Source organism: Oncorhynchus clarkii, chromosome 30, assembly GCF_045791955.1.
Source record: "Oncorhynchus clarkii lewisi isolate Uvic-CL-2024 chromosome 30, UVic_Ocla_1.0, whole genome shotgun sequence".
NCBI classification, from domain to species: Eukaryota; Metazoa; Chordata; class Actinopteri; order Salmoniformes; family Salmonidae; genus Oncorhynchus; species Oncorhynchus clarkii.
In genome coordinates, this window is record NC_092176.1 from 8,776,770 (window position 1) to 8,802,815 (window position 26,046).

Here is a 26,046-nt window from a genome sequence, read left to right on the forward strand (position 1 = left end):
CAAAAATATAACTATTTGGCCATAATGATCATTGTTATGTTAGGAGGAAAAAGGGGGAGGCTTGCAAGCCAAAGAACACCATCCCAACAGTGAAGCCCTGGGGTGGCAGCATCATGTTGTGGGGGTGCTTTGCTGCATGAGGGACTGGTGCACTTCACAAAATAGATGGCATCATGAGGCAGGAAATTATGTTGATATATTGAAGCAACATTTCAAGACTGGTTGACAATTGACAAGTTAAAGCTTGGTCGCAAATGGGTCTTCCAAATGGACAATGACCCAAAGTACACTTCCAAAGTTGTGGCAAAATGGCTTAAGGACAACAAAGTCAAGGTATTGGAGTGGCCATCACAAAACTGAAAATGCGTGTGCGAGCAATGAGGCCTACAAACCTGACTCAATTACACCAGCTCTGTCAGGAGGAACGGGCCAAATTTCACCCATCTTTTTGTGGGAAGCTTGTGGAAGGCTACCCAAAATGTTTGACCCAAGTGAAACAATTTAAAGGCAATGCTACCAAATACTAATTGAGTGTATGTAAACTTCTGACCCACTGGGAATGTGATGAAGGAAATAAAAGCTGAACTAAATCATTCTCTCTGCTGTAATTCTGGCATTCCACATTCTTAAAATAAAGTGGTGATCCTACCTGACCTAAAACATTGGATTTTTACTAGGATTAAATGTCAGGAATTGTGAAAAACTGAGTTTAAATGTATTTGGCTAAGGTTTATGTACACTTCCGACTTCAATTGTACATGGACAGATCATGTCATAAATGTTGAAACCAAGTGTAAGAAGGTGTTGAATCTTATGTGCTCTGTCTCTGGTTATGAATGGGTGATAATAGACAATCGTTGATGAACTATATTTTGGTTGGACAGTTGGAAAGCTTGCTGATGAGTGGTTTGAGGGAGTTGGAGGTTGGACCTTCTGTGGTGATTACTCCCAGATCCGGTTCTTGATCTAACCTTGGTAGAGAAAATGAAAGATTGGTCAGAAGTCAGTGATATTTTGGAAAACTGGTTGGCAATTACATTGGTAAAAGTATTTATGCTTGTTTACCGTTTTTCATAGATGGATCCAAGGACCCAGATAATGGGTGCAGAGGAGCAGGCGTTTGTGTTCCTGAATTTGATGTGCAGATATGTAGAAGACTAGATGAACTGTCAGTATACTCAGTTGAACTGTTGGCAATAGTAGTTGCCCTCCAGTGGGTGAAGGACATACAACCTGTTAGAATTATAGTATGCTCAGATTCTCTGTCTGTATGGAATAGTTTATAATCTGGTAAATCTAATAGGAGTGACCTACTATTGGAGGTATTCATGTAATTATGGAGAATTGAGAGAATGGGTGTAGTAGTGATATTCTGCTGGGTCCCAGCACATTCGGGTGTGGAAGGGAATTAAATTGTAGAGCAGTTAGGCAAAAGAGCTTTGAAACGAGATATTATTGATATTAATGTTCCACTGGGTAGAGGTGAGGCCAAATGTAAGATCAGAGCCTTTATATGCCCTCCAAAGAAAGGTTGGTGGACCAAGATTCAAAGTTCAGATTAGGAAGGAAGAGGTGGTATTTGCTCGATTGCGCTAAGAACATTGTACATTGAACTCGTCATTACATCTGGTTGGCAAGCATGAGAATGGTTTGTGTCTGGAGTGTATGGTCGATGAAACAGTGGAGCATGTGTTGTTATATTGTTGTAAGTATGTTAGAGAGGGAAATATTGAAGTGTAGAGACATTGAGGTTGGGAAGGTTTGGAAGGGATTTGGGGGATGGGGGAGGGTCTATTAGAAGTTAGTAAGGCTCTTTTTTATTTTCTCAGAAGTACTGAGTTAGGTAGGAAGATTTAGAAATGTTGTAAACTGTGATTGACCACACACTTTCAGCACAGTAAGGAGATGTTTTGTTAAATAAGAATGGTAGAAAGTGTAAGCAGAGTGAGCTGTACGCCGGATCGAAGACTGGAGGAGAAATGGAAGTGAAAGAGGGCGAAATATCGAAAGTGGTAGATGTGGTGAAGTTGTCGGAGCTCGATGCTTGCACCAAGGGTCAGGATAAAGATGACTCTGTGACCGTAGGCGTGACATTTTTTTAAAAAGTGGACCCTTTTGGCTGATCCATTTGTGGTTTCAGGGTGGCTGAAAACAGAGTTCAGTCTCGTGGAATCGGTGACCAGGAAGTGGTCCTGTGATAATTGTTTGTGTTTCTACTGGTCAGAGGGAGCAGGCGCACAGTGTTAAATGAATGGGGACAAGAGAGGTGAATTGTTTTGTTGTCAAGGAAAGGGTGCCATTGAGAGGAGTGATTACTGGGGTAGGGGTAAATGTGAAAGTTGACCAACTGAAAGGGAAGATTCACAGTGTTTGTGATACTTGTCGTTTGGTGCGACGCAGACAGGGTGGCGAAACAGAATAGTTGTTGTCTGTCCTTTTGAGTTTTGATGTTGAGTCTTTGCCCGACAAAGTGATGTTAGATATACGCTATCCCTTACGAGATGTTGTGCCAAAAGCATTACGTTGTTACAGGTGTCAAGCGTATGGGCATGTGGCAGCAGTGTGTGGGAGGGAGGTGTGGAAAGTGTGCAGAAGGGCATGAGACAAAGGAATGTGTAGCATTGGGGAAAGTAGTGGTATGCGCTAATTGTAGGGGTGCCCATGGGGTTGGGGATCATAAATGTCCCATGCGAGAGAGGCAGATTGAGGTTTCCAGGGTTAGAGTAGAGCACAAGTTGTCCTATGCTGAGGCAGTTCAGAAAGTAGGGGGGAGAGGAGTGGAGTGGAGTGGTGTGAGTAACAAGTGATACAGTATATGTTTCAGTAAGATTAGATTTTTTGCATTTATAGCAATGGTTATCAACTGTACTGCAGGGGTGGAACATAAGTCACAGACAATTGAGGTTGTGGTGGCAGCTGCAGAGAGGTATTTGAGTGTGCAAGACTTTACGTCTACAGGGTGTGATAAGTGGTCTGAGGTAGGACTACATATATTTAAATAGTGGAGTAGGGTGGTGGGTTTTTAGTGACTGTAGGGTGTTTATTTTTGTATTCTTATTTTTTTAAAGCAAAATAAGTAAGTTATACTCCAGTCTAGTAGGTGACGGTAATGCAACATTTTATTGGACGCCAACCGCCCTTAAACCTATCGAAGAAGAAGAAGTGGCTAGCTTCACACAGGTATGGCGCGAGACAGCAAGTGCACTGGAATCTGTTGAAAGCAAACTGCGAAGTGAGAAACGAGAGAGAGAGAAAATGAAGTTCCTACACACGTGGATTAATTTATATCACTGTAGTTATTTTAAAGAGATTCTGCTTGTCGGGCGGCTTTAAAACTAAATCATAAACGTTCATTGAGTTTGACTAGTGGAGAAGCTTGCTATGCTCGCGCACACAAACAAATGACGGAGAACAACCCGCTGAACGTGCACACCTATCGACGGAGAACGGACGAATGACATGGGAAACATTTTAGAAACACCCTTTGTCGTCTAATTTATTATTACACAAGTTAAACTGGTTGGAGATCAAAGACGCTAGCAAGCTATATTTTGAACGTTTCGATAGATCATTTGTAAACGGCACCCCCTCCCATCCAGGATAAAACCATAACATATATGATCAGATTGAGGAATGTGCGGCGTTAAAAACATTTGACACGTCATTAAACCGTATAGGAGTATTTTAGTCTCTACCAAAAGCAGCTTCCTCATTATCTACAGAACTGTCAACAGAGCTAGCAGCAGTTTGTCGCTTTGTTTACCTCGCTACTGTAGCTAGCTAGCTAACGTTTTGAGAGCAGGCTGCACAGTTGGATGGATAACGTTAGCTAACCTAGATACCAACTAAACGTGGTGCCACCACTGGTGGGTAATGCTTGCAGCCCCTCTGTATGACAACCAGCTGTTGGTTGTTGGGACGAGCAATTTGAATTGGTCCTGATTTATTTGACTGGCTGTTAGGAAAGCTTCCAAAGAGCGAGTGCCAACGGGGTCGTCCGGTTTTCAGCCAGTCTTCATTGCCACTGGGGTCACCATGGCACAGCAGCAGATGCCAAGCTCTCAGAAGGCACTAATGCTTGAACTGAAGTCTCTCCAAGAGGAACCAGTGGAGGGTTTCCGCATCACACCAGTAGAAGAGTCTGACTTGTACAACTGGGAGGTGGCCATATTTGGACCCCCCAACACACTTTATGAGGGAGGATACTTCAAGGTGAGGGAGAATTTATTCTGCAATACACGTGATCTGGGACCTATTGCTAACTAGTCTAGAGTATAGAAAGTATTAATAAAATAACAAGAATCCAAACAGTAGCGTTACTTATAGTATATACAAACACTATATGTAGGCAATCCCTGTACCCCTGCCTAGAGAGTTTCCCAAACTTGGCATACTGCTTGTAGCCTTTCCATAGTTTATTTGACCATATAAATTAACATTGCAATATTCTATGTTACAACTGAGTCTTAAGCTGTCACCCAGGAAGAACTTGCCACAACCCTCCCTCCAGTGGGTGTCAATATGCGACACACTATTTGTAAAAAGCCAAAGTATTCCTTCCCGCACACATCACTGACTTTCATTTCCCAGGCACACATGAAGTTTCCAGTTGACTACCCCTACTCTCCACCTACTTTCCGTTTCCTCACAAAGATGTGGCACCCCAACATATATGAGGTGATGTATACCACATTGTATGTTTGTCTTGATTTTATGAGTTTATGGGTAATTGTTGGTCTTGCTGTGGAGAGTAACTTGCTGTTTGTCTACAGAATGGGGAAGTGTGTATCTCCATCCTTCACCCCCCTGTTGACGACCCACAGAGCGGAGAGCTACCCTCTGAGAGATGGAACCCCACCCAGAATGTCAGGTAAAATACTCTGTATGAATACATTCCGAATGCAGTGTAAATGCTTCAAAATGTAATTTATCCAAAAACCCTTGACAAACCCAATTTCCCCATAGGCTTTGGCCAACAAGCCATGGTGGAGTTAGCCTCCGTTAGTGCCTTAAAAATACACCATTTGATTTTTATTTAACTAGGCAAGTCAGTTTAGAACAATTTCTTATTTACAATGATTCCGGATGACGCTGAGCCAATTGTGCGCCGCCCTATGGGACTCCCAAATATGGCCGGATTTGAGAGAGCCTGGATTCGAACCAGGTACTATAGTAATGCCTCTTGCAATGAGATGCAGTGCCTTAGACCGCTGCGCCACTCGGGAGCCCATTACTATTGCTCTTTATACAGTGCATTCGGAAAGTATTCAGAGCTCTTGACTTTTTCACGTTACAGCCTTATTTTAAAATTGTTCTCATCAATCTACACACAATACCCCATAATGACAAAGCGAAAACAGGTTTTTAGACTTTTGCAAATTGATTAAAAATACAAAACAGAAATATCTTATTTACTTAAGTTTTCAGACCTTTTGCTATGAGACTCGAAATTGAGCTCAGGAGCATCCCGTTTCCATTGATCATCCTTGAAATGTTTCAATAACTTTGAGTCCTCCGGTGGTAAATTCAATTGATTGGACATGATTTGGAAAGGCACACACCTGTCTATATAAGGTTGACAGTGTATGTCAGAGCAAAATCCAAGCCATGAGGTCAAAGGAAGTGTCTGTAGCGCTTCGAGATCGGATTGTGTCAAGGCACAGATCTGGGAAAGGGTACCAAAAAATATCTGCAGCATTGAAGGTCAAAGAACCGTGGCCTCCATCATTCTTAAATCACGATCCAATCGTTACTCCTATAGGGAACCTGGTACCATCCCTATGGTGATGGATGGTGGTGGCAGCATCAAGCTGTGGGATGTTTTTCAGTGGCAGGGACTGGGAGACTAGTCCGGATCGAGGGAAAGATGAACAGAGCAAAGTACAGATCTTTGATGAAAACATGCTCCAGAGCGCTTAGGACCTCAGACTGGTGTTAAGGTTCACCTTCCAGCAGGACAACAACCCTAAGCACACAGCCAAGACAATGCAGGAGTGGCTTTGGGACAAGTCTCTGAATGTCCTTGAAGCTGTGCAGCGACACTCCCCATCCAACCTGACAGAGCTTGAGAGGATCTGCGGAGAAGAATGAGAGAAATATAGTTGTGCCAAGCTTGTAGCGTCATACCCGAGAAGACTTGAGGCTGCCAAAGTTGCCTCAAAGTACTGCGTGAAGTGTCTTAATACTTATGTAAATGTGATGTTTCAGTTTATTTTTTTAAACTTTTACAAACATTTCTAAACCTGTTTTTGCTTTGTCATTATGGGGCATTGTGTGTATATTGATGGGGGGGGGGGACTATTTAATCAATTTTAGAATGAGGTTGTAACAAAGTGGGAAAAGTCAATGGGTCTGAATACTTTCCAGATGCACCGTATACCTAAAAGTTGAAGAATGGTGCGCAACATTTCAGGAGAATGTCTCTCAGTACGTACTGTTGTAAAACTTAGCTAAATGTTTAATCAACTGAACGTACCCCTGACATGCCTAGTGAACACAGCCCAGATGTACTCACCCGTGACCTTACCTGTGTACTTTTTGTATATGAATATGTCTATTCAGGACCATCCTACTGAGTGTGATCTCTCTGCTGAACGAGCCCAACACCTTCTCCCCGGCCAATGTCGATGCCTCTGTTATGTTCCGCAAGTGGAGAGACAGCAAGGGCAAGGACAAAGAGTATGCTGAGATCATCAGGTACCTAAAATTCTCTCTTTTAACACGCAATGAAAAACTGCAATATACTCCTTCACACACACACACACACACACACACACACGCATGACTAAACATGGAAATTCAGTGCAGTCAATCACTTCATTTTCTACCTGGAATCTTACTCTCTTTCTCTCAGGAAGCAGGTAGTGTCCACTAAAGTGGAGGCGGAGCGGGATGGGGTGAAGGTCCCTACCACGCTGGCGGAGTACTGCATCCAGACCAAAGTGCCTTCCCACGACAGCAGCTCGGACTTGCTTTACGACGACCTCTACGATGATGACATTGAGGAGGATGACGAGGAAGACGAAGATGATGCAGAAGCTGGGTGCCAGATGGCCGGAGAGGAGGGGAACTGCTTAATTGACGAGGAAGACTCGGGCAACGAAGAGTCATGACCTTCCTCCTCTCGCTTTTTATCCCGCTCCTCCCCACACCCTTCCTACCAGTGACTCTGCTGCAGCCTCCTCCTATCCTTACTTTCTGATTCCTTACCACGTGCACACACACACTCTTGCTCGATCCATCCCATTCTTGACGGCTTCCCATAGCACTTAACATGCCCATATTCTATTAAGGCGCTCTACACCTGAAGCAGGGATTTTTAACAGCTTTATGGGGGTCAGATTTAATGGTTTTATTATGGCATTTTTCTTATTCAGCCATTTGAGGGGTCAGTTTTAAACAGTTCAACATAATCACATGCTTTATAATGACACCAATCTGGCTTGTATGCTGTCTACCAGTGTTGCCAACAATTTTTTTGCGAGAATTCCTATTGGCTGCTTGATTTGTCGTTTTGCTGTAACCATGGCATTTTCTCCCCTTCTCCCGCTGCACACTCCCTCCCCTTATGCTTCTGTACCTGTGTGTGCAGTGTTGCTGTGACTTCTTTTGCATAGGCAGCTTTTCTCACTTTTGTTTGTGGAATTATTTAGTGGGAAAAGTCACTAAAGCGTATCAAAACTCATCTCTAAGGAAGCCTGAAAAGTAGCTTAATTTGTCGCTAGGCACTTTGACAAATAAAAGTTGCTGTGTGGGTCTGAAAACTGACTGAATATAGCAACTTTAAGTTGGCAACACTGGTTTCTACCCCTCCCAGGGTTAAAATACACTCTCAAACTAGTTCTAATTCCGTTGCGTTAAACCAAATTGTATTCAAACGTAAAACCACAATTTAAATTAACTCTAATTTGTTCTTAAGCTGTGGAACAGGGTGGTAAGATGCACTCAACTAACATACCCATCTCTTACTCTCTCAAACATAGTCAACAAGATGAAGACCCTTCAGTTAAATAAATAAACAAAAAACCTACTCTTTCTGTATTGCCCTGGCATGGATCTGAACACCAAAAGGACAATTTTTGCTTGGTTCCTCATGTTTCTCATGAGTCATCCACTCAAAGATCGCTAGCAGATAGGACGGGTTGGGCACTTACTCCCAACATGCATCTCTTTGAGTGGATTCATCTCAACATGCATATTTTCAACCAGAGACCGTAGAGAAGCAATCTCTGCTCCAACTTCTAAGGTGAAATGCACCTGAAACTGATAAAGGGTTTCTGAGACTGATAAACTGATAAAGTCTCACGCCTGATGTCACTTAAACTCTTGTGCTTTCAAACAAGATGCTTCCAAATATTGGTACGGTACCAGCGATGGATAATTTCCATGGGGACTGGACTGGCGACATGGCGTTGTTTCCTTGGTGACTGATTTGTAACAACCCATTCTTTCTATGCCTATCGGGGACTTGAACACCAGGGGTGAATGAGACAAGTGGACCCCCCCACCACACCACAGAGCGTTGGAGCCAACAAACTGCTCTGCACAGAAAACAGCACTGAGAGAGGCAACACTGCTGTTTCAAGTAGAGACAATTTGTTCTGTTAGTATTTGCTGTAGTCAGTAATCTCCCATTCAAGGTTTGATGAAAACATCTCTCTTTACCCAGAAACACAGACAATGAATGCTGGATCACCATGGGAAGTGTTGGCCATTCCATAACACTTTGTTACAGCTGAAGTTTGGGGTGTGTCACCTTCCTCTACTAAGGGTGTGCATAAGCAACAGACCTGGGTTCACATACTATTTGAAATCATTTTAAATGTCCCAAAAGTGCAAACCCAGACTGTTGAAAGCAAACTATTTGATTTCGAATAGTATCTGAATGCAGGTCTGATGAGCCAGACATTGAGGTTACAAATGCTTGGGTATAATGGAGTGAACTGAAAGCCACTTAATGTCTTTGATTTTTCATTTGAGTTTGGTAGTCCTCAAGTGGTTCCAAAGTAAATGTGATTCATGATGTTTTTGTTGCCAAAGAGATCTCCCAGTGCCAGTCACAGGCCCTTGACCACAGATGGGTAATCATTACATAGAAAAGCATTCCGTTTGGGGACACGTAGAGCACTTCATAACCATTATGATCATTTATTAGATATCTCAATTATGTTTAATTTTAATTTAAGTTCAATAATCGCTTAGAGACTTTGGGCTTGATTCAATCAAATGCACAGGGCAATATTTATGCAGTAGTATGTAGGCCTAAACATAGTGGGTAAACGAAGATATTGTATAAACATTGCTAAGGCAGGGTGGCTTGGATCCGGCCCTTGGTGTCTTTCAGCTAATGTTACGTGTTTGTTTTTCGGAGTAGAAAATTCACCTTGTTTTTCATGGTCTAACTGAACTTACATCATGAACGTTGACTGAAGATAAAATAAGCTTTCTTTTGTGAATCTAAGGCTTTATATTTGGGTTGTTTGTTGCACAAAGTCAAATAAATACAGAGAGCACTGGAAATTGTCAAAGCTATTTCAAAGTGAGAATTATTTTCACCATTAAAAACATCCACTTGTTAGATATTTGTTTCAATTAAAAAGAAAACGCATTCAAATGAAATGCCACCCCCCCCCCCTAAAAATTGGTGGGGTGAATGAGAGAAAGTCTGAAGATGAAAGTAGGGCAATCGAGTCTCAATCGCAGGTGTCTAGCATTGAGCACCTCCCACTACTGATCTCCCTGTGTAGCACAGGAGGCTACTGAGGGGAGGACGGCTCAAAATAATGGCTGGAATGGAATGGTATCTACCACATGGAAACCATTAGTTTGATGTGTTCGATACCATTCCATTTATTCCGTTCCAGCCATAACAATGAGCCGGTCCTCCACAATGAAGGTGCCAGCAGCTTCCTGTGGTGTGAGGTGAGGCTCTCAACCTTTTAGCGTCTGTCTTTTTCTTTGCAGCCACATGGGCCTGAAAATAGATAGTTACAGAGTTAAGAGCCATAAACACTGGATATTCCTGTATCAACAGGTTCAACTGTATAACAGTGCAACAACAGGCTTCTTATTTTTTACTCGCAGGGCTCTCCAGAGTGATGAGAAGCTTCCCTTCCTCTGCTTTGCTGCAGATGCGATGCTGAGGCGATCACCGGGAGAGAAAACGTCTGCGAGGGCTCCAGGCTGGTAGCATCAACTACACTGAACAAAAATATAAACGCAACATGCAACAATTTGAAAAGATTTTAATGAGTTACAGTTCATATAAGGAAATCAGTCAATTGAAATTCAGTAGGCCCGTAATCTATAGATTTCACATGACTGGGAATACAGATATGCATATGTTGGTCACAGATACCTTTTTAAAAAAAGGTAAGGGCGTGGATCAGAAAAACAGTATCTGGTGTGACCAGTATTTGCCTCATGTAGATCAGCACATGTCCTTTGCATAGAGTTGATCAGGCTGTTGATTGTGGCCTGTAGAATGTTGTCCAATTCTTCAATGGCTGTGCGAAGTTGCTGGACATTGACGGGACCTGGAATATGCTGTCATACACGTCGACCCAGAGCATCCCAAACATGCTCAATAGGTGACATGTCTGATGAGTATGCAGGCTTGGAAGAACTAGGACATTTTGAGCTTCCTGGAATTGTGTCCAGATCCTTCTGACATGGTTCTGTGCACTATCAAACTGAAACATGAAGTGATGGCAGCGGATGAATGGCACGACAACGGGTCTCAGGATCTTGTCACGGTATCTCTGTGGATTCAAATGACCATTGATAAAATGCAATTGTGTTTGTTGTCCGTAGCTTATGTGTCTGCCCATTCCATAACCCCACCACCAGGCACTATGTTCACAACATTGACATCAGCAAACCACTTGCCCACGCGACTCCATACACGCTGTCTGCCATCTGCCCGGTACAGTTGAAACCAGGATTCATTCGTGAAGAGCACACTTCTCCAGTATGACATTGGCCATCGAACATGAGAATTTGCCCACTGAATTCGGTTATGATGCTGAACTGCAGTCAGGTCAAGAAACCTGGTGAGGATGACGAGCACGCAGATCGCTTCCCTGAGACGCTTTCTGACAGTTTGTGCAGAAATTCTTCTGTTGTGTAAATCCACAGTTTCACCAGCTGTCCGGGAGAGTCATCTAAGACCATCCCACAGGTGAAGAAGCCGAATGTGGAGGTTATAGGCTGGCATGGTTACACGTGGTCTACGGTTGTGAGGCCGGTTGGACGTACTCCCAAATGCTCTAAAATGACGTTGTAGGCGGCTTATGGTAGAGAAATTAACATTAAATTATCTGGCAACAGCTCTGGTGGACATTCCTGCAGCCAGCATACCAATTGCACGCTCCCTCAACTTGAGGCATCTGCGGAATTGTGTTGTATGACTAAACTACACCTTTTAGAGTGGCCTTTTATTGTCCCCAGCACAAGGTGCACTTGTGTAGTGATCATGCTGTTTAATCAGCTTCTTGATATGCCATACCTTTCAGGTGTGTCAGGTGGATGGCTTATCTTGTCAAAGGTTTTTAGAAGTTTTTGAGAAAAGAAAATATTTATTAAATAAACTAAAGTACAGTGCCTTCGGAAAGTATTCAGACCCCTTGAATTTTTCCACATTTTGTTACGTTACAGCCTTATTTTAAAATGTATTAAATAAATAAAAAATCCTCAGCAATTTACGCACAATAACCCATAATGACAATGCGAAAACAGGGTTTTAGAAATGGCTTATTTACATAAGTATTCATAGATTTTGCTATGAGACTCGAAATTGAGCTCAGGTGCATCCTGTTTCCATTGATCATCCTTTAGCTGTTTCTACAACTTGATTGGAGTCCACCTGTGGTAAATTCAATTAATTGGACATGATTTGGGCGGCAGGTAGCCTAGTGGTTAGAGCGTTGGACTAGTAACCGAAAGGTTGCAATATCGAATCTCAGAGCTGACAAGGTAAAAATCTGTCGTTCTGCCCCTGAACAAGGCAGGTTCTTAGGCCGTCATTGAAAATAAGAATTTGTTCTTAACTGACTTGCCTAGTCAAATAAAGGTGAAATAAATAAAAAATGGAAAGGTACACACCTGTCTATATAAGGTCCCACAGTTGACAGAGCAAAAACAAGCCATGAGGTTGAAGGAAGTGTCCGTTGACCTCTGAGACAGGATTGTGTCGATGCATAGATCTGGGGAAGGGCACCAAAATATTTTTGCAGCATTGAATGTCCCCAAGAACACAGTGACCTCCATCATTCTTAAATGGCAGAAGTTTGGAACCACCAAGACTCTTCCTAGAGCTGGCCGCCTGGCCAAACTGAGCAATCGGAGTAGAAGGGCTTTGGTCAGGGAGGTGACCAAGAACTCGATGGTCACACTGACATAGCTCTAGAGTTCCTCTGTGGCGATGGGGGAACCTTCCAGAAGGACAACCATCTCTGCAGCACTCCACCAATATGGATTTTATGGTCGTGGCCAGACAGAAGCCACTCCTCAGTAAAAGGCACATGACAGCCCGCTTGGAGTTTGCCAAAATGCACCTAAAGACTCTCAGACCATGAGAAACAAGAGTATCCGGTCTGATGAAACCTAGATTGAACTATTTGGCCTGAATGCCAAGCGTCACGCCTATAGGAAACCTGGCACCATCCCTATGGTGAAGCATGGTGGTGGTAGCATCATGCTGTGGGGATGTTTTTCAGTGGCAGGGACTGGGAGACTAGATCAAGGGAAAGATAAACGGAGAAAAGTACAGATCCTTGATGAAAACATGCTCCAGAGTGCTTAGGGCCTCAGACTGGGATTAAGGTTCACCTTCCAACAGGACAACGACCCTAAGAACACAGCCAAGACAATGCAGGAGTGGCTTTGAGACAAGTCTATGAATGTCCTTGAGAAGCTTGTTTCAAAAAATTATGAAAAATGGTGAGTGCATCTGTATTCATCCCCTTTGCAATGAAGCCCATAATAAGATCTGGTGCAACCAATTACCTTCAGAAGTCACATAATTAGTTAAATAAAGTTTACCTGTGTGCTATCTAAGTGTCAAATGATCGGTCATATGATCTCAGTAAATATACACCTGTTCTGAAAGACCCCAGAGTCTGCAACACCACTAAGCAAGGGGCACCACTAAGCAAGGGGCACCACCAAGCAAGCGGTACCATGAAGACCAAGGAGCTCTCCAAACAGGTCAGGGACAAAGTTGTGGAGAAGTACAGATCAGGATTGGGTTAGAAAAAAATATCTAAAACTTTTAACATCCAACAGAGCACCATTAAATCAATTATTTTTTATGGAAAGAATATGGCACCACAACAAACCTGCCAAGAGAGGGATGCCCACAAACACTCACAGACCAGGCAAGGAGGGCATTTCTCAGAGATAACCCTGAAGGAGCTGCCAAGCTCCACAGTGGATATTGGTGTATCTGTCCATAGGACCACTTTAAGCTGTACACTCCACAGAGCTGGGCTTTACGGAAGAGTGGCCAGAAAAAAAGCCATTTAAGCAAGAAAATAAATAAGCAAACATGTTTGGTGTTCGCCAAAAGGCATGTGGGAGACTCCCCAAACATATGGAAGAATGTACTCTGGTCAGATGAAACTAAAATTGAGCTTTTTGGCAATCAAGGAAAACGCTATGTCTGGTGCAAACCCAACACCTCATCACCCCAAGAACACCATCCCCACAGTGAATCTTGGTGGTGGCAGCATCATGCAGTTGGGATGTTTTTCATCATCAGGGACTGGGAAACTGGTCAGAATTGAAAGAATAATGGATGGTGCTAAATACAGGGAAAATATTGAGGGAAACCTGTTTATCTTCCAGAGATTTGAGATTGGGATGTAGGTTTACCTTCCAGCAGGACAATGACCCTAAGCATACTGCTGAAGCAACACTCGAGTGGTTTAAGGGGAAACATTTAAATGTATTGGAATGGACTAGTCAAAGCCCAGACCTCAATCCAATTGAGAATTTGTGGTATGACTTCAAGATTGCTGTACACCAGCAGAACCCATCCAACTTGAAGGAGCTGGAATTCCAGTGGGTAGATATGCCAAGCATATAGAGACATACCCCAAGATACTTGCAGCTGTAATTGCTGCAAAAGGTGGTGGATCTGCAAAGTATTGACTTTTGGGGGGGGGGGGGTTCACAGAAGAAGAAAAACATTTGCATCTTCAAAGTGGTGGGCGTGTTGTGTAAATCAAATGATACAAACACCCCGAACAATCTCTTTTAATTCCAGGTTATAAGGCAACAAAATAGGAAATATTAATGACCTAATGAGACTCTTAAGGGATTGTTCTCTAAAGTTGTGGGAGCATGTGTTGTTAGCTGGGATGACAGCCCACAGAAATGTATGGATTTAGGCGCACAGCAGACACCTGTTGCACAACTTCTACCCACCTTTCTGAACTTTATTTGCCACAAACCTAGACATATACAGTGGGGCAAAAAAGTATTTAGTCAGCCACCAATTGTGCAAGTTCTCCCACTTACAAAGATGAGAGGCCTGTAATTTTCATCGTAGGTACACTTCAACTATGACAGACAAAATGAGAAAAAAAATCCAGAAAATCACATTGTAGGATTTTTAATGAATTTATTTGCAAATTATGGTGAAAAATAAGTATTTGGTCAATAACAAAAGTTTCTCAATACTTTGTTATATACCCTTTGTTGGCAATGACAGAGGTCAAACGTTTTCTGTAAGTCTTCACAAGGTTTTCACACACTGTTGCTGGTATTTTGGCCCATTCCTCCATGCAGATCTCCTCGAGAGCAGTGATGTTTGGGGGCTGTTGCCGGGAAACATGGACTTTCAACTCCCTCCAAAGATTTTCTATGGGGTTGAGATCTGGAGACTTGTTAGGCCACTCCAGGACCTTGAAATGCTTCTTACGAAGCCACTCCTTCGTTGCCCGGGCGGTGTGTTTGGGATCATTATCATGCTGAAAGACCCAGCCACGTTTCATCTTCAATGCCCTTGCTGATGGAAGGAGGTTTTCACTCAAAATCTCACGATACATGGCCCATTCATTCTTTCCTTTACACAGATCAGTTGTCCTGGTCCCTTTGCAGAAAAACAGCCCCAAAGCATGATGTTTCCACCCCCATGCTTCACAGTAGGTATGGTGTTCTTTGGATGCAACTCAGCATTCTTTGTCCTCCAAACACGACGAGTTGAGTTTTTACCAAAAAGTTATATTTTGGTTTCATCTGACCATATGACATTCTCCCAATCTTCTTCTGGATCATCCAAATGCACTCTAGCAAACTTCAGACGGGCCTGGACATGTACTGGCTTAAGCAGGGGGACACGTCTGGCACTGCAGGATTTGAGTTCCTGGCGGCGTAGTGTGTTACTGATGGTAGGCTTTGTTACTTTGGTCCCAGCTCTCTGCAGGTCATTCACTAGGTCCCCCCGTGTGGTTCTGGGATTTTTGCTCACCGTTCTTGTGATCATTTTGTCCCCACGGGGTGAGATCTTGCGTGGAGCCCCAGATCGAGGGAGATTATCAGTTGGCTTGTATGTCTTCCATTTCCTAATAATTGCTCCCACAGTTGATTTCTTCCAACCAAGCTGCCTACCTATTGCAGATTCAGTCTTCCCAGCCTGGTGCAGGTCTACAATTTTGTTTCTTGTGTCCTTTGACAGATCTTCGGTCTTGGCCATAGTGGAGTTTGGAGTGTGACTGTTTGAGGTTGTGGACAGGTGTCTTTTATACTGATAACAAGTTCAAACAGGTGCCATTAATACAGGTAACGAGTGGAGGACAGAGGAGCCTCTTAAAGAAGAAGTTACAGGTCTGTGAGCCAGAAATCTTGCTTGTTTGTAGGTGACCAAATACTTATTTTCCACCATAATTTGCCTAATTTTTTTTCTCATTTTGTCTGTCATAGTTGAAGTGTACCTATGATGAAAATTACAGGCCTCTCATCTTTTTAAGTGGGAGAACTTGCACAATTTGTGGCTGACTAAATACTTTTTTGCCCCACTGTATGTTTAGTTTAGATTTTGTCCGGTCTGGACCAGCCTATATTTGGCCCAAACATATAGACGTCTAGAATTGATTCAGATTTAGTCCGGTCCAGATCAGACCAAATCTAAACCAATCATAGACGCCTATGTTTTACAAGTTTGGACAGCACAGTATAGCAAGGTATACAGTACAGTAGAGCACAGCAGAGTACAGTACAGTAAAGAAAAGTATAGTACACTACAGTAGAGTATAGTAGAGTATAGTAAAGAAAAGTATAGTACAGTACACTACAGTAGAGTACAGTAATGAAAAGTATAGTACAGTACACTACAGTAGAGTACAGTAAAGAAAAGTATAGTACAGGGCACTACAGTAGGGTACAGTAAAGAAAAGTATAGTACAGGGCACTACAGAGTACAGTAAAGAAAAGTATAGTACAGTGCACTACAGTAGAGTACATTATAGAAAAGTATAGTGTACTGTATTGTACCCTACTTTACTAAGGTCTTCACCGGTCCACCCGAACCCGAATAATACTCGAGGCCTTGACCCGGGTCCGGAGTGTATCCGGGTCTAAAATTCAAGCTTCTCTCTCGGGTCTGGGTTGGGTCCAGTTTGGTTGTCATCAGCCAACTGGACCCGAGAAGACCCCTACTACGTAACTGTAATGTACTCTATGCTGCTGAACTAAACTATACTCTACTAAATTAAACTACTGTAATTTATAAAAATAAAAATGTATTTAAACTGAAGTAAACTATACTGTACTCTACTGTACTTTACTCTAATTAATTAAACTGTCCTGTGCTGTACTGTACTCTCCTGGGCTCTTCTGTACTATACTCTGCCATAGTGTATTCTGATGTTAAAAACGTGTGAAACAGAGCCTAGATGTCTATGATTCTTTTAGTTTTGGATGTGGTCCACACCGAACAAATGTGTACTTATTTGGGGGCAGAGCTCATTCGAATAATACCCAGTATGCTTTTGCAAGTGTTTGTTTTTACATTTACATTTTGATCATTCAGCAGACACTCTTATCTTACAGTCAGTGCATTCAACTAAGGTAGTGTCATGGAAATTCTAACCAAGTGAGAGACTTAGTCATTTCTTCAAACAATCAATCTTTATTATAAGATTTGCAAATCTGGAGCTGGTTATCAATCCACTCAACAACAGTGCAGAGTTACGAGCCCATCAAACAAGATTCTGGTCTCAGCCTATATAGGGAAATACAACCTCTGTCTACGTGGCAGTTTAGCAGGTGTGTGAGATCATAGCGCACAAACACGTGATAATGCCAGTGTTATTACTCATTTCTGCTGATAGAATTGTCATTGCTGCTCAAGCTAGCCTCTTCTATTAATATCTCTACACAGCTGTGCCCTTGAAAGATAGGAAAAGAGTAGGATTGACCAAAAAAACAGGTCACTCTCAGAGGCTCTTTTGTCATTGGCCACGTGACAGTTACTCAGAAACAAGAGAGGAAAAACACTGGCTTCTTCTTACATGAGAGAAACAGAGAGTGGAAATGTACAGGTTTAAGGTTTATACAGCACATGTGTATAACAGATTTTGTAATTTTGCCACAAGAACATATCACAGCGACAGCAATAAAATAAAATTCATCTGTAACCGTTACTGAGAATGTTATTGCAGTTAAAGTGATCTGTTGGTTTATTCTGTAGGTTGGACTACTTTGAACATCATTGCTGACAGTTTTGAAGCTTTTGAAAAAGTTAATATACAGTGTCTTCGGAAAGTATTCAAACCCCTTGACTTTTTCAAAATGTTGTTAGGTTACAGCCTTATTATAAAATTGATTAAATGGTTATTTTTCCCTCATCAATCTACACATAATACCCCATAATGACAAAGTAAAAACAGGTTTTTAGAAATTGTTGCTAATTTATTGAAAATAAAGAACTGAAATTTACATAAGTATTCAGATTTGAGTCTTTGAGTCTTATTGGGTATGACACTTCAAGCTTGGCACACCTGTATTTGGTGAGTTTCTCCCATTCTTCTCTGCAGATCCTCTCAAGCTCTGTCAGGTTGGATGGGGAGTGTCCCTGCACAGCTATTTTCAAGTCTCTCTGAAGATGTTTGATCGGGTTCAAGTCCGGGCTCTGGCTGGGCCACTCAAGGACATTCAGAGACTTTTCCCGAATCCACTCCTACGTTTTCTTGGCTGTGTGCTTAGGGTTGTTGTCCTGTTGGAAGGTGAACCTTCACCCCAGTCTGAGGTCCTGAGCAGGTTTTCATTAAGGATCTCTCTGTACTTGCTCCGTTCATCTTTACCATAATCCTGACTAGTCTCCCAGTCCCTGCCGCTGAAAAACATCCACTTAGCATTCAGGCCAAAGAGTTCAATCTTGGTTTCATCAGACCAGAGAATCTTGTTTCCCATGGTCTGAGAGTCTTTAGGTGCCTTTTGGCAAATTCCAAACGGGCTGTCATGTGCCTTTTACTGAGGAGTGGCTTCCGTCTGGCCACTACTATATGCCTGATTGGTTGAGTGCTGCAGGAGATGGTTGTCCTTCTGGAAGGTTCTCCCATCTCCACAGAAGAACTCTAGAGCTCTGTCAGAGTGATCATCGGGTTCTTGGTCACCTCCCTGACCAAGGCCCTTCTCCCCAGATTGCTCAGTTTGGCCGGGCTGCCAGCTCTAGGAAGAGTCTTGGTGGTTCTAAACTTCTTCCATTTAAGAATGATGGAGGACACTGTGTTCTTGGGGACATTCAAAGCTGCAGAATTGTTTTGGTACCCTTCCCCAGATCTCTGCCTCGACACAATCCTGTCTCAAGCTCTACCGACAATTCCTTTGACCTCATGGCTTGGTTTTTGCTCTGACATGCGCTGTCAACTGTGGGACCTTACATAGACAGGTGTGGAACTTTCAACATTTTAGAATAAGGCTGTAACGCAACAAAATGTGGAAAAAGTGATGGGGCCTGAATACTTTCCGAAGGCACTGTAAGTGCATATGACATATGGGCGCAATAATAAATATTCAGTTGGCTCCTCTTTCCTATATTATTAAGAGCCTTGAAAAATGATATAATGCTTACTTCATTGAGAATATACACTGAGGGGACAAAACATTAAGGACACCTGCTCTTTCCATGACATAGACTGACCAGGTGAATCCAGGTGAAAGCTATGATTCCTTAATGATAAATCCATTTCAGTCAGTGTGAATGAAGGGGAGGAGACAGGTTAAAGAAAGATGTTTAAGCCTCGAGACAATTGAGACAGGTTGTGTATGAGTGGGTGAATGGGCAAGACAAAATATTTAAGTGCCTGTGAACGGGGTATGGTAGTAGGTGCCAGGTGCAAGAATTACAAATCCGCCTTTAACTAGTTAAATCATGTTTGTAGTCTATTGCATAGTTACAATGTGTACCATTGACGTCCCAGGACCAGGATTGGTAAACACTGTTGAAGTGTATAATTGTAATACATACAGTTGAAGTCGGAAGTTTAAATACACTTAGGTTGGAGTCATTAAAACTAATTTTTCAACCACTACACAAATGTCTTGTTAACAATCTATAGTTTTGGCAAGTTGGTTAGGACATCTACTTTGTGCATGACACAAGTAATTTTTCCAACAATTGTTTACAGACAGATTATTTCACTTATAATTCACTTTATCACAATTCCAGTGGGTCAGAAGTATACATACACTAAGTTGACTGTGCCTTTAAACAGCTTGGAAAATTCCAGAAAATTATGTCAAGTCTGGTTCATCCTTGGGAGCAATTTCCAAACGCCTGAAGGTACCATGTTCATCTGTACAAACAATAGTACGCAAGTATAAAATCAATTCCAGAACAACAGCAAAGCACCTTGTGAAGATGCTGGAGGAAACAGGTACAAATGTATCTATATCCACATTAAAACGAGTTCTATATCGACATAACTTGAAAGCCGCTCAGCAAGGAAGAAGCCACTGCTTCAAAGCCGCCATAAAACAGCCAGACTACTGTTTGCAACCCCACATGGGGACAAAGATCATACTTTTTGGAGAAATGTCCTCTAGTCTGATGAAACAAAAATAGAACTGTTTGGCCTTAATGCCCATCGTTATGTTTGGAGGAAAAAGGGGGAGGCTTGCAAGCCGAAGAACACCATCCCAACAGTGAAGCATGGGGGTGGCAGCATCATGTTGTGGGGGTGGCAGCATCATGTTGTGGGGGTGCTTTGCTGCAGGAGGGTATGGTGCACTTCACAAAATAGATGGCATCATGAGGTAGAACATTATGTGGATATATTGGAGCAACATCTCAAGACATCAGTCAGAAAGTTAAAGCTTGGTCACAAATGGGTCTTCCAAATAAACAATGACCCAAAGCATACTTCCAAAGTTGTGGAAAAATGGCTTACGGACAACAAAGTCAAGGTATTGGAGTGGCCATCACAAAGCCCTGACCTCAATCCTATAGAAAATTTGTGGGCAGAACTGAAAAAGCGTGTGCGAGCAAGGAGGCCTACAAACATGACTTCGTTACACCAGCTCTGTCAGGAGGAATGGGCCAAAATTCACCAAACTTATTGTGGGAAGCTTGTGGAAGGCTACCCGAAACGTTTGACCCAAGTTAAACAATTTAGCGGCAATGCTACCAAATACTAATTGAGTGTATGCAAACTTCTGACCCACTGGGAATGTGATGAAAGCAATAAAAGCTGAAATAAATCATTCTCTCTACTATTTTTCTGACATTTCACATTCTTAAAATAAAGCGGTGATCCTAACTGACCTAAACCAGGACATTTTTACTAGGATTAAATGTCAGGAATTGTGAAAAATGTATTTGGCTGAGGTGTATGTAAACTTCCGACTTCAAATGTATGTATTTTCAATGTCCGGAAAATATGTCTTCACCTAAAATGCACCTGACATTGACGCCTTGAAAAGTTGTTTCAACATAACGTCTTTTCAACATAATTTTTCTTACTGGGAAGAGTAAAATGAAAGTATGAATTCACTTTCTCTGTACTATGAAGGGTTGCCCTATACCATTTTTATTTTATTTTTAAATGCCCGTTTTGGGAGGGGAAAAGTGTTGGCTGGTACAAAACCATTACAAAAATAGGTTACTCCAGGTCTAGTAATTGATGGATGACAAAGTGTAACAAAAATGCGTCCACTCACCGTTCGCGCACCTGTTACTTTATTGAGGTAATCCTGGATTTAATTCGCCATCTCATCCAGTAATGTCTAGGAATTCCTTTTCAATTTTTTTTGTTAACAATACTAAAATATGCATACAAACAACAGCATACAAACAAACACACAAACATCAACGACATCACACCTGCCCAGACACCCATCTCCAGGAGCCCGCATTACTCTCCGCCACATGGCCTCAAACTGCACCATTTTGCTTCTCTCTGTCTCACACACACTTTCAACATTTAGATAGCAAAGCATTTGACCTTTCTAATCTGTTAACGATAGAGGATTGGTTGATTTCCAGTTTAAGTATACGTTTTTTTCAAGATGATTGACAAGAAAAGTATTGTCCAACCCATCGGGTATTTCACTGCACCCTAATTTGCCATGTCTTGAAAAATGAAGAAAGATAGATTAAAAGGAAATTGACATTGTAATACTTCTGACAGACAACTTTCTAACTCCGCACACAACTTTTGGACTTCATAGCATTCCCAGAAGGCATGGATTATTGAGTCATTGTTAGTTTTGCATTTAAGACATGACTCTGCCGTTGTGCTGTAAAAGTTGTGAATTTTGTCTGTAGTATAATAAATATCTGTAAATTACAAGTGTCCAGATTTGAATCCATACTTTGACAAAACATCATTAGCTATTATGCAATATGGGCATGATGGTTTTAGAAACAAAACTACTTTGTCTATATCCCCTTTAATTCTGTCTGAATAGAGTGGGATGGACCAATAGCAAAGTGTGTCAGCTCAAGTTTCAAACATCTATCCATATTTTACATGAGATCTGTTCAGCCTTATTATAAAACATCTTCCAATCAGTTGATTTGATATTATGGGGTCAGGTGTGTTAAATACCACAATATCATATATCACGAGGCAAGTGGTGCAGTGACCGTTAGGCCAATTCTTTGTTTAAGAAAGTGTTAACTCATTTGAATAAATATAATTATTATAAACATCAATCAATAATCTCACTGTTTTGCATCCGTTTATTTCCCCCCCCCCCCCATCATTATATATTTTCACTTTTGTCCAGTAGAGTCCGCCCCTACCCAGCAGCAAGGTTGAAGTTTTCTAATAGTAGGCTTAGTCTAGTCTAAGACCACCTTATTCGAGTCTGATTCAAAACCTAGACAGTGGGGGGTTGAGACCAAGTCAAGACCAAGAGAGCAAGCCCAGTCAAATGTGAGACCAGGAAGTATTAAGGATTTCCAAAAAGTGATTTTCTAACACCAAATTTGCCTAGATGTCTTATTGCCATCAGTAGTCTGCAATCACAGGAAATAATGCACTATTTCATATACATTTATAATTCTCCAAGACTGAGTCAAGACCGAGTACAAGACTACAACATTGGTGATTTCATAAATGAAAAAAATCTCACAGCCCTGTGTTGTTCACCATCTGTTAACCTTCTCATGTGTCAGTTCCAAATATCTTTAACAGTGCCCCCCAGCTGGAGTTTTTTTATGCACATGATGTCAGAATGCGCTCACTGTTCCAAAATGTGATTGTTACACAACAGGACAATTAACCCGTTTCCCCCCTCCCTCAAAACCAAGGCACGCTGCCTGCTAATTATCTATAGGCTGTTTCAACTTGTCAATTTGAAATTATTTTCAAACAACAGTTTTAGTTTGAAATTGAGGCGTGTTCCGCCTCCTCGTTAATGCGGGCAATTTAAGTTTGAGGCATACTATGCTAATGTAATGCTAATCTCCAGTAAGAACAGAACCTGACTGAACTTTATCCCTCTTCGTTGTTGTTTTCCTTACTAAAAGACGTTGTGGCACAGATGCTGTAATGTAAAGAAATTATCACGGTTTATGCATCCTCAATGAAGTAGGAAGCCCATGTAATGCAATCATAGAGCATTGCCTTTACATAACCACACACAATAACATGTGTAGCCAAATACATGGTGTTGTCTAGTGCGTTCAAGTGGATTCACGTTGAAAAGGTGCACTTTTCACACATAATCTGTTGAGTTAGTGTTTTTAGCTAGCAAGATGGTATTTGATTCACTGATGAAACGTGGCACATCATGACACGGGCAGTCTTCATGTATTATTGCTGTCAAGGGTCATGTACTATGTCATGTATCATTGTTGTTACAGTGCAGTGTGGCTGCCTTTTTGACACCTCCTCCTTTCCCTGAGCCCCTACAATCCAACATGAGACGACCTTTGGAGTGTCCAGACCAACCCCAAGTCCTACTGTAGTCTATTAATAAACACTGCAACTATGTCTATAATAGAAATCTGAGACTGATAATATGACAATTCACATATGTACCATGTTGTCTACATGGCAGGCTCTCACACTCATGTAATCCAATATAATGACAGAGGCTATTTTCCTGTTTTTAGACCAGGGGTGTGGTGTTTGGTGTTTTTCAACGAGTGTCATAGCATTGCCCAGAATAGAGTTCACACATCTCCCCTGTGCTCACCTTTCAGACAGTGGCCAGTTGTGTGGACAGCAACTGGTCCCCATGTGTGAGTGTGTGAAAAGGGAGTAGAGGCCAGTACCACTAATGAGAGGTTTCCCGAGAAATGTTTTAGAGGTTTTAAATGGTTTAACATTTGAGAAGAAACGTATCCCTTTTGTCAGTCGGTTTTCTTTATGAGTAAGTGAATTGAGTGTCATGACACTATCAAAGCACCAGGGTGTTAGCGCCACAGTGCAAATGTATTGTTTTTATGAAGAACCTCTCCCTGCCACGCCCTGATCTTAGTTATCTCTGTTTTCTTTATTATTTTGGGTAGGTCAGGGTGTGACTAGGGTGGGTATGTTAGTTTGTCTTGTCTAGGGGTTTTGTATATCTAGGGTTTTTTGTAAGTCTAGGTTTATTGTATGTCTATGGTGGCCTGAATTGGTTCCCAATCAGAGGCAGCTGTTTATCGTTGTCTCTGATTGGGGACCCTATTTAGCTAGCCATATTCCCTTGGGTATTTTGTGGGTTCTTATTCTATGTTTAGTTGCCTGTCTGCACTATTCGTATTAGCTTCATGTTTTGTTGTTTTGTTAGTTTTTTCAGTGTTGCATTTCTTTAATAAATTAAGAATGTACGCTTACCACGCTGCGCCTTGGTCTCCTCCTTACAACGAACCTGACACTCCCTCTCTCATTCTCTCTCTGACCTCGACATATTCCAAACATATAATAATTACATTGCTAAGTATCATCCATCACATGAACCTGTCTAACACAGATCTTTAGATCTAACCTTCAAATATGGCCTTTTGCCAATTGTGACTTACACTATTGTTATGGATTCATGGTGAGATATATAGCAGTCCATCTGAGAATATATATACGCTGACCATGGGAGGTTTGTTGACTTTACAGTTGATCAATAGAGTTTGGAACTTAGTGTATATTCAGAGGATCCAAGCACAGGAGGTTGGTGGAACCTTAATTGGGGAGGACGGGCTCATAGTAATGGCTGCAACAATAAATGGAATGGTATCATACTCATAAAACACATGGTTTCTATGTGTTTGATACCATTCTACCCACTTCATTCCAGACATTATTATGAGCCGTCCTCCCCTCAGCAGCCTCTTGTGATTCCAAGGTTCATAAACTCACACTAATGATGCTATTTGCTATAGTAATTCTCAACAAGACAAGTTTGCCAAGTTAGGCTTTTTCAAAGGTCTCCCTTCTTATGCATTTGGCACATTTGGATCAAGGAGTCTGGCTATTGAGGCCAATAGCACTCCAATGAAAAACTCCTGTTACATGTCACCATCTACCCCCTCTCTCTCATTGACCACCACATCTGGGACTTTGGCATGGCGGAAATAAGCTCAAGCCACATGCCTGGAGGGCCGACTAAAAAGAAGGAAACCCAGATAATGAAAGACAAACAGAGACAGAACAAGTTGGGGGGAAGAAGGAAAGAAGGGAAGAGAGAGCAAATGTACACGTGTGTCTTCATGCTTGCTGTTGACTGATGACTGGACACAGCAGTTGCTGCTCCCTATAGGGGGGGATTGAGCGATGGGCCAACTGAAGTACTGCTGTATGCTCATCACTCGCTCCGCTCCATAATATGAATTCCTAGAGGAGCCACTCAGATTAATGTCGAACATGCTCAGCCATGTGAGTCAGGGTGGCACTATCTTTGTCCATGCAGCCCAAGGGAACAGAGGGGCATTATTATCACTGACGCGGTAGGTTTATGGACAAGGGTCACCATCACTGTGGCGAGAAACTAAGGAGGGAGTTTGACAGAGATTGAGGTGTGGGGTATTTACAGGTGGTAGGGATGGTGAGCTGGGAGCCATGGTTTCGGTGGTTAGGTTTGTTTGACAGATCACATTCTTCAGGTCCCTTGTGCTGCTAAGCAGGGTGTGGTGAGTGGAAGTGGCTCATGTTAGTAGAAATCAGGGCAGGAATACAGAGAAGACATGCTAACTATCTACACTATCACCACACACACACACACACACGTGCAAAGGCTTTTCTCACTCCTTGTATTTACCAAAAAGCCCTTCTCACACTCTATACATGCCCCCCCTCCATTGTCCATCATGTGTTCTACTGAGCAGTCAGCTCTCCACCGTGATCCTTGATATGGTTACTCCTGTTGATCTATGTTGCATTTCACATTCTAGTATTCCTCCCGTCCATTGCATATGTGGACCTACAGGTAGTTCTCACCATTAAAACTGGAACCACCCCCCCCCCCCCCCCCCCCCATACATACACACATACAGTGCCCTCAGAAAGTATTCATACCCCTTGACTTATTCTACATTTTGTTGTGTTACAACCTGAATTTAAAAATTGATTCAATAGATTTTTTCTCTCTCACCCATCTTCACACAATATCCCAGTC

At 42.1% G+C, this 26,046-nt stretch overlaps 2 protein-coding genes across 2 annotated transcripts; one reads left to right on the forward strand and one right to left on the reverse strand.

The window, feature by feature from the left end:
• Window positions 1–2,956: 2,956 nt before the first annotated feature.
• Window positions 2,957–9,527, forward strand: LOC139389450 (ubiquitin-conjugating enzyme E2 R2). The gene is made up of 5 exons (XM_071136213.1): window positions 2,957–4,212; window positions 4,591–4,677; window positions 4,773–4,870; window positions 6,562–6,696; window positions 6,854–9,527. Exons 1-5 carry the CDS (start codon window positions 4,036–4,038, stop codon window positions 7,110–7,112), a joined length of 756 nt encoding a protein of 251 aa, XP_070992314.1. The 5' UTR covers window positions 2,957–4,035; the 3' UTR covers window positions 7,113–9,527.
• A 411-nt stretch (window positions 9,528–9,938) lies between these two features.
• On the reverse strand, window positions 9,939–26,026 carry LOC139390216 (glutaredoxin-1-like). Its single transcript, XM_071137473.1, has 5 exons — window positions 26,023–26,026; window positions 21,793–21,904; window positions 21,145–21,202; window positions 10,078–10,138; window positions 9,939–9,973 (listed from the first exon to the last, which is right to left on the reverse strand). The coding sequence occupies exons 1-5, from the start codon at window positions 26,024–26,026 to the stop codon at window positions 9,939–9,941; spliced, it is 270 nt and encodes an 89-aa protein (XP_070993574.1).
• Between the last annotated feature and the right edge of the window lie 20 nt (window positions 26,027–26,046).

Coding starts and splice junctions, on each gene's coding strand:
- LOC139389450 (XM_071136213.1), top strand. CDS start 4,036: ATGGCACAGCAGCAGATGCCAAGCTCTCAGAAGGCACTAATGCTTGAA. Junction 4,213..4,590: donor ATGAGGGAGGATACTTCAAG/GTGAGGGAGAAT, acceptor TTCATTTCCCAG/GCACACATGAAGTTTCCAGT. Junction 4,871..6,561: donor AACCCCACCCAGAATGTCAG/GTAAAATACTCT, acceptor ATGTCTATTCAG/GACCATCCTACTGAGTGTGA.
- LOC139390216 (XM_071137473.1), bottom strand. Junction 10,139..21,144: donor CGGTGAGTGGACGCATTTTT/GTTACACTTTGT, acceptor TGATCGCCTCAG/CATCGCATCTGCAGCAAAGC. Junction 9,974..10,077: donor CACTCTGGAGAGCCCTGCGA/GTAAAAAATAAG, acceptor ATCTATTTTCAG/GCCCATGTGGCTGCAAAGAA.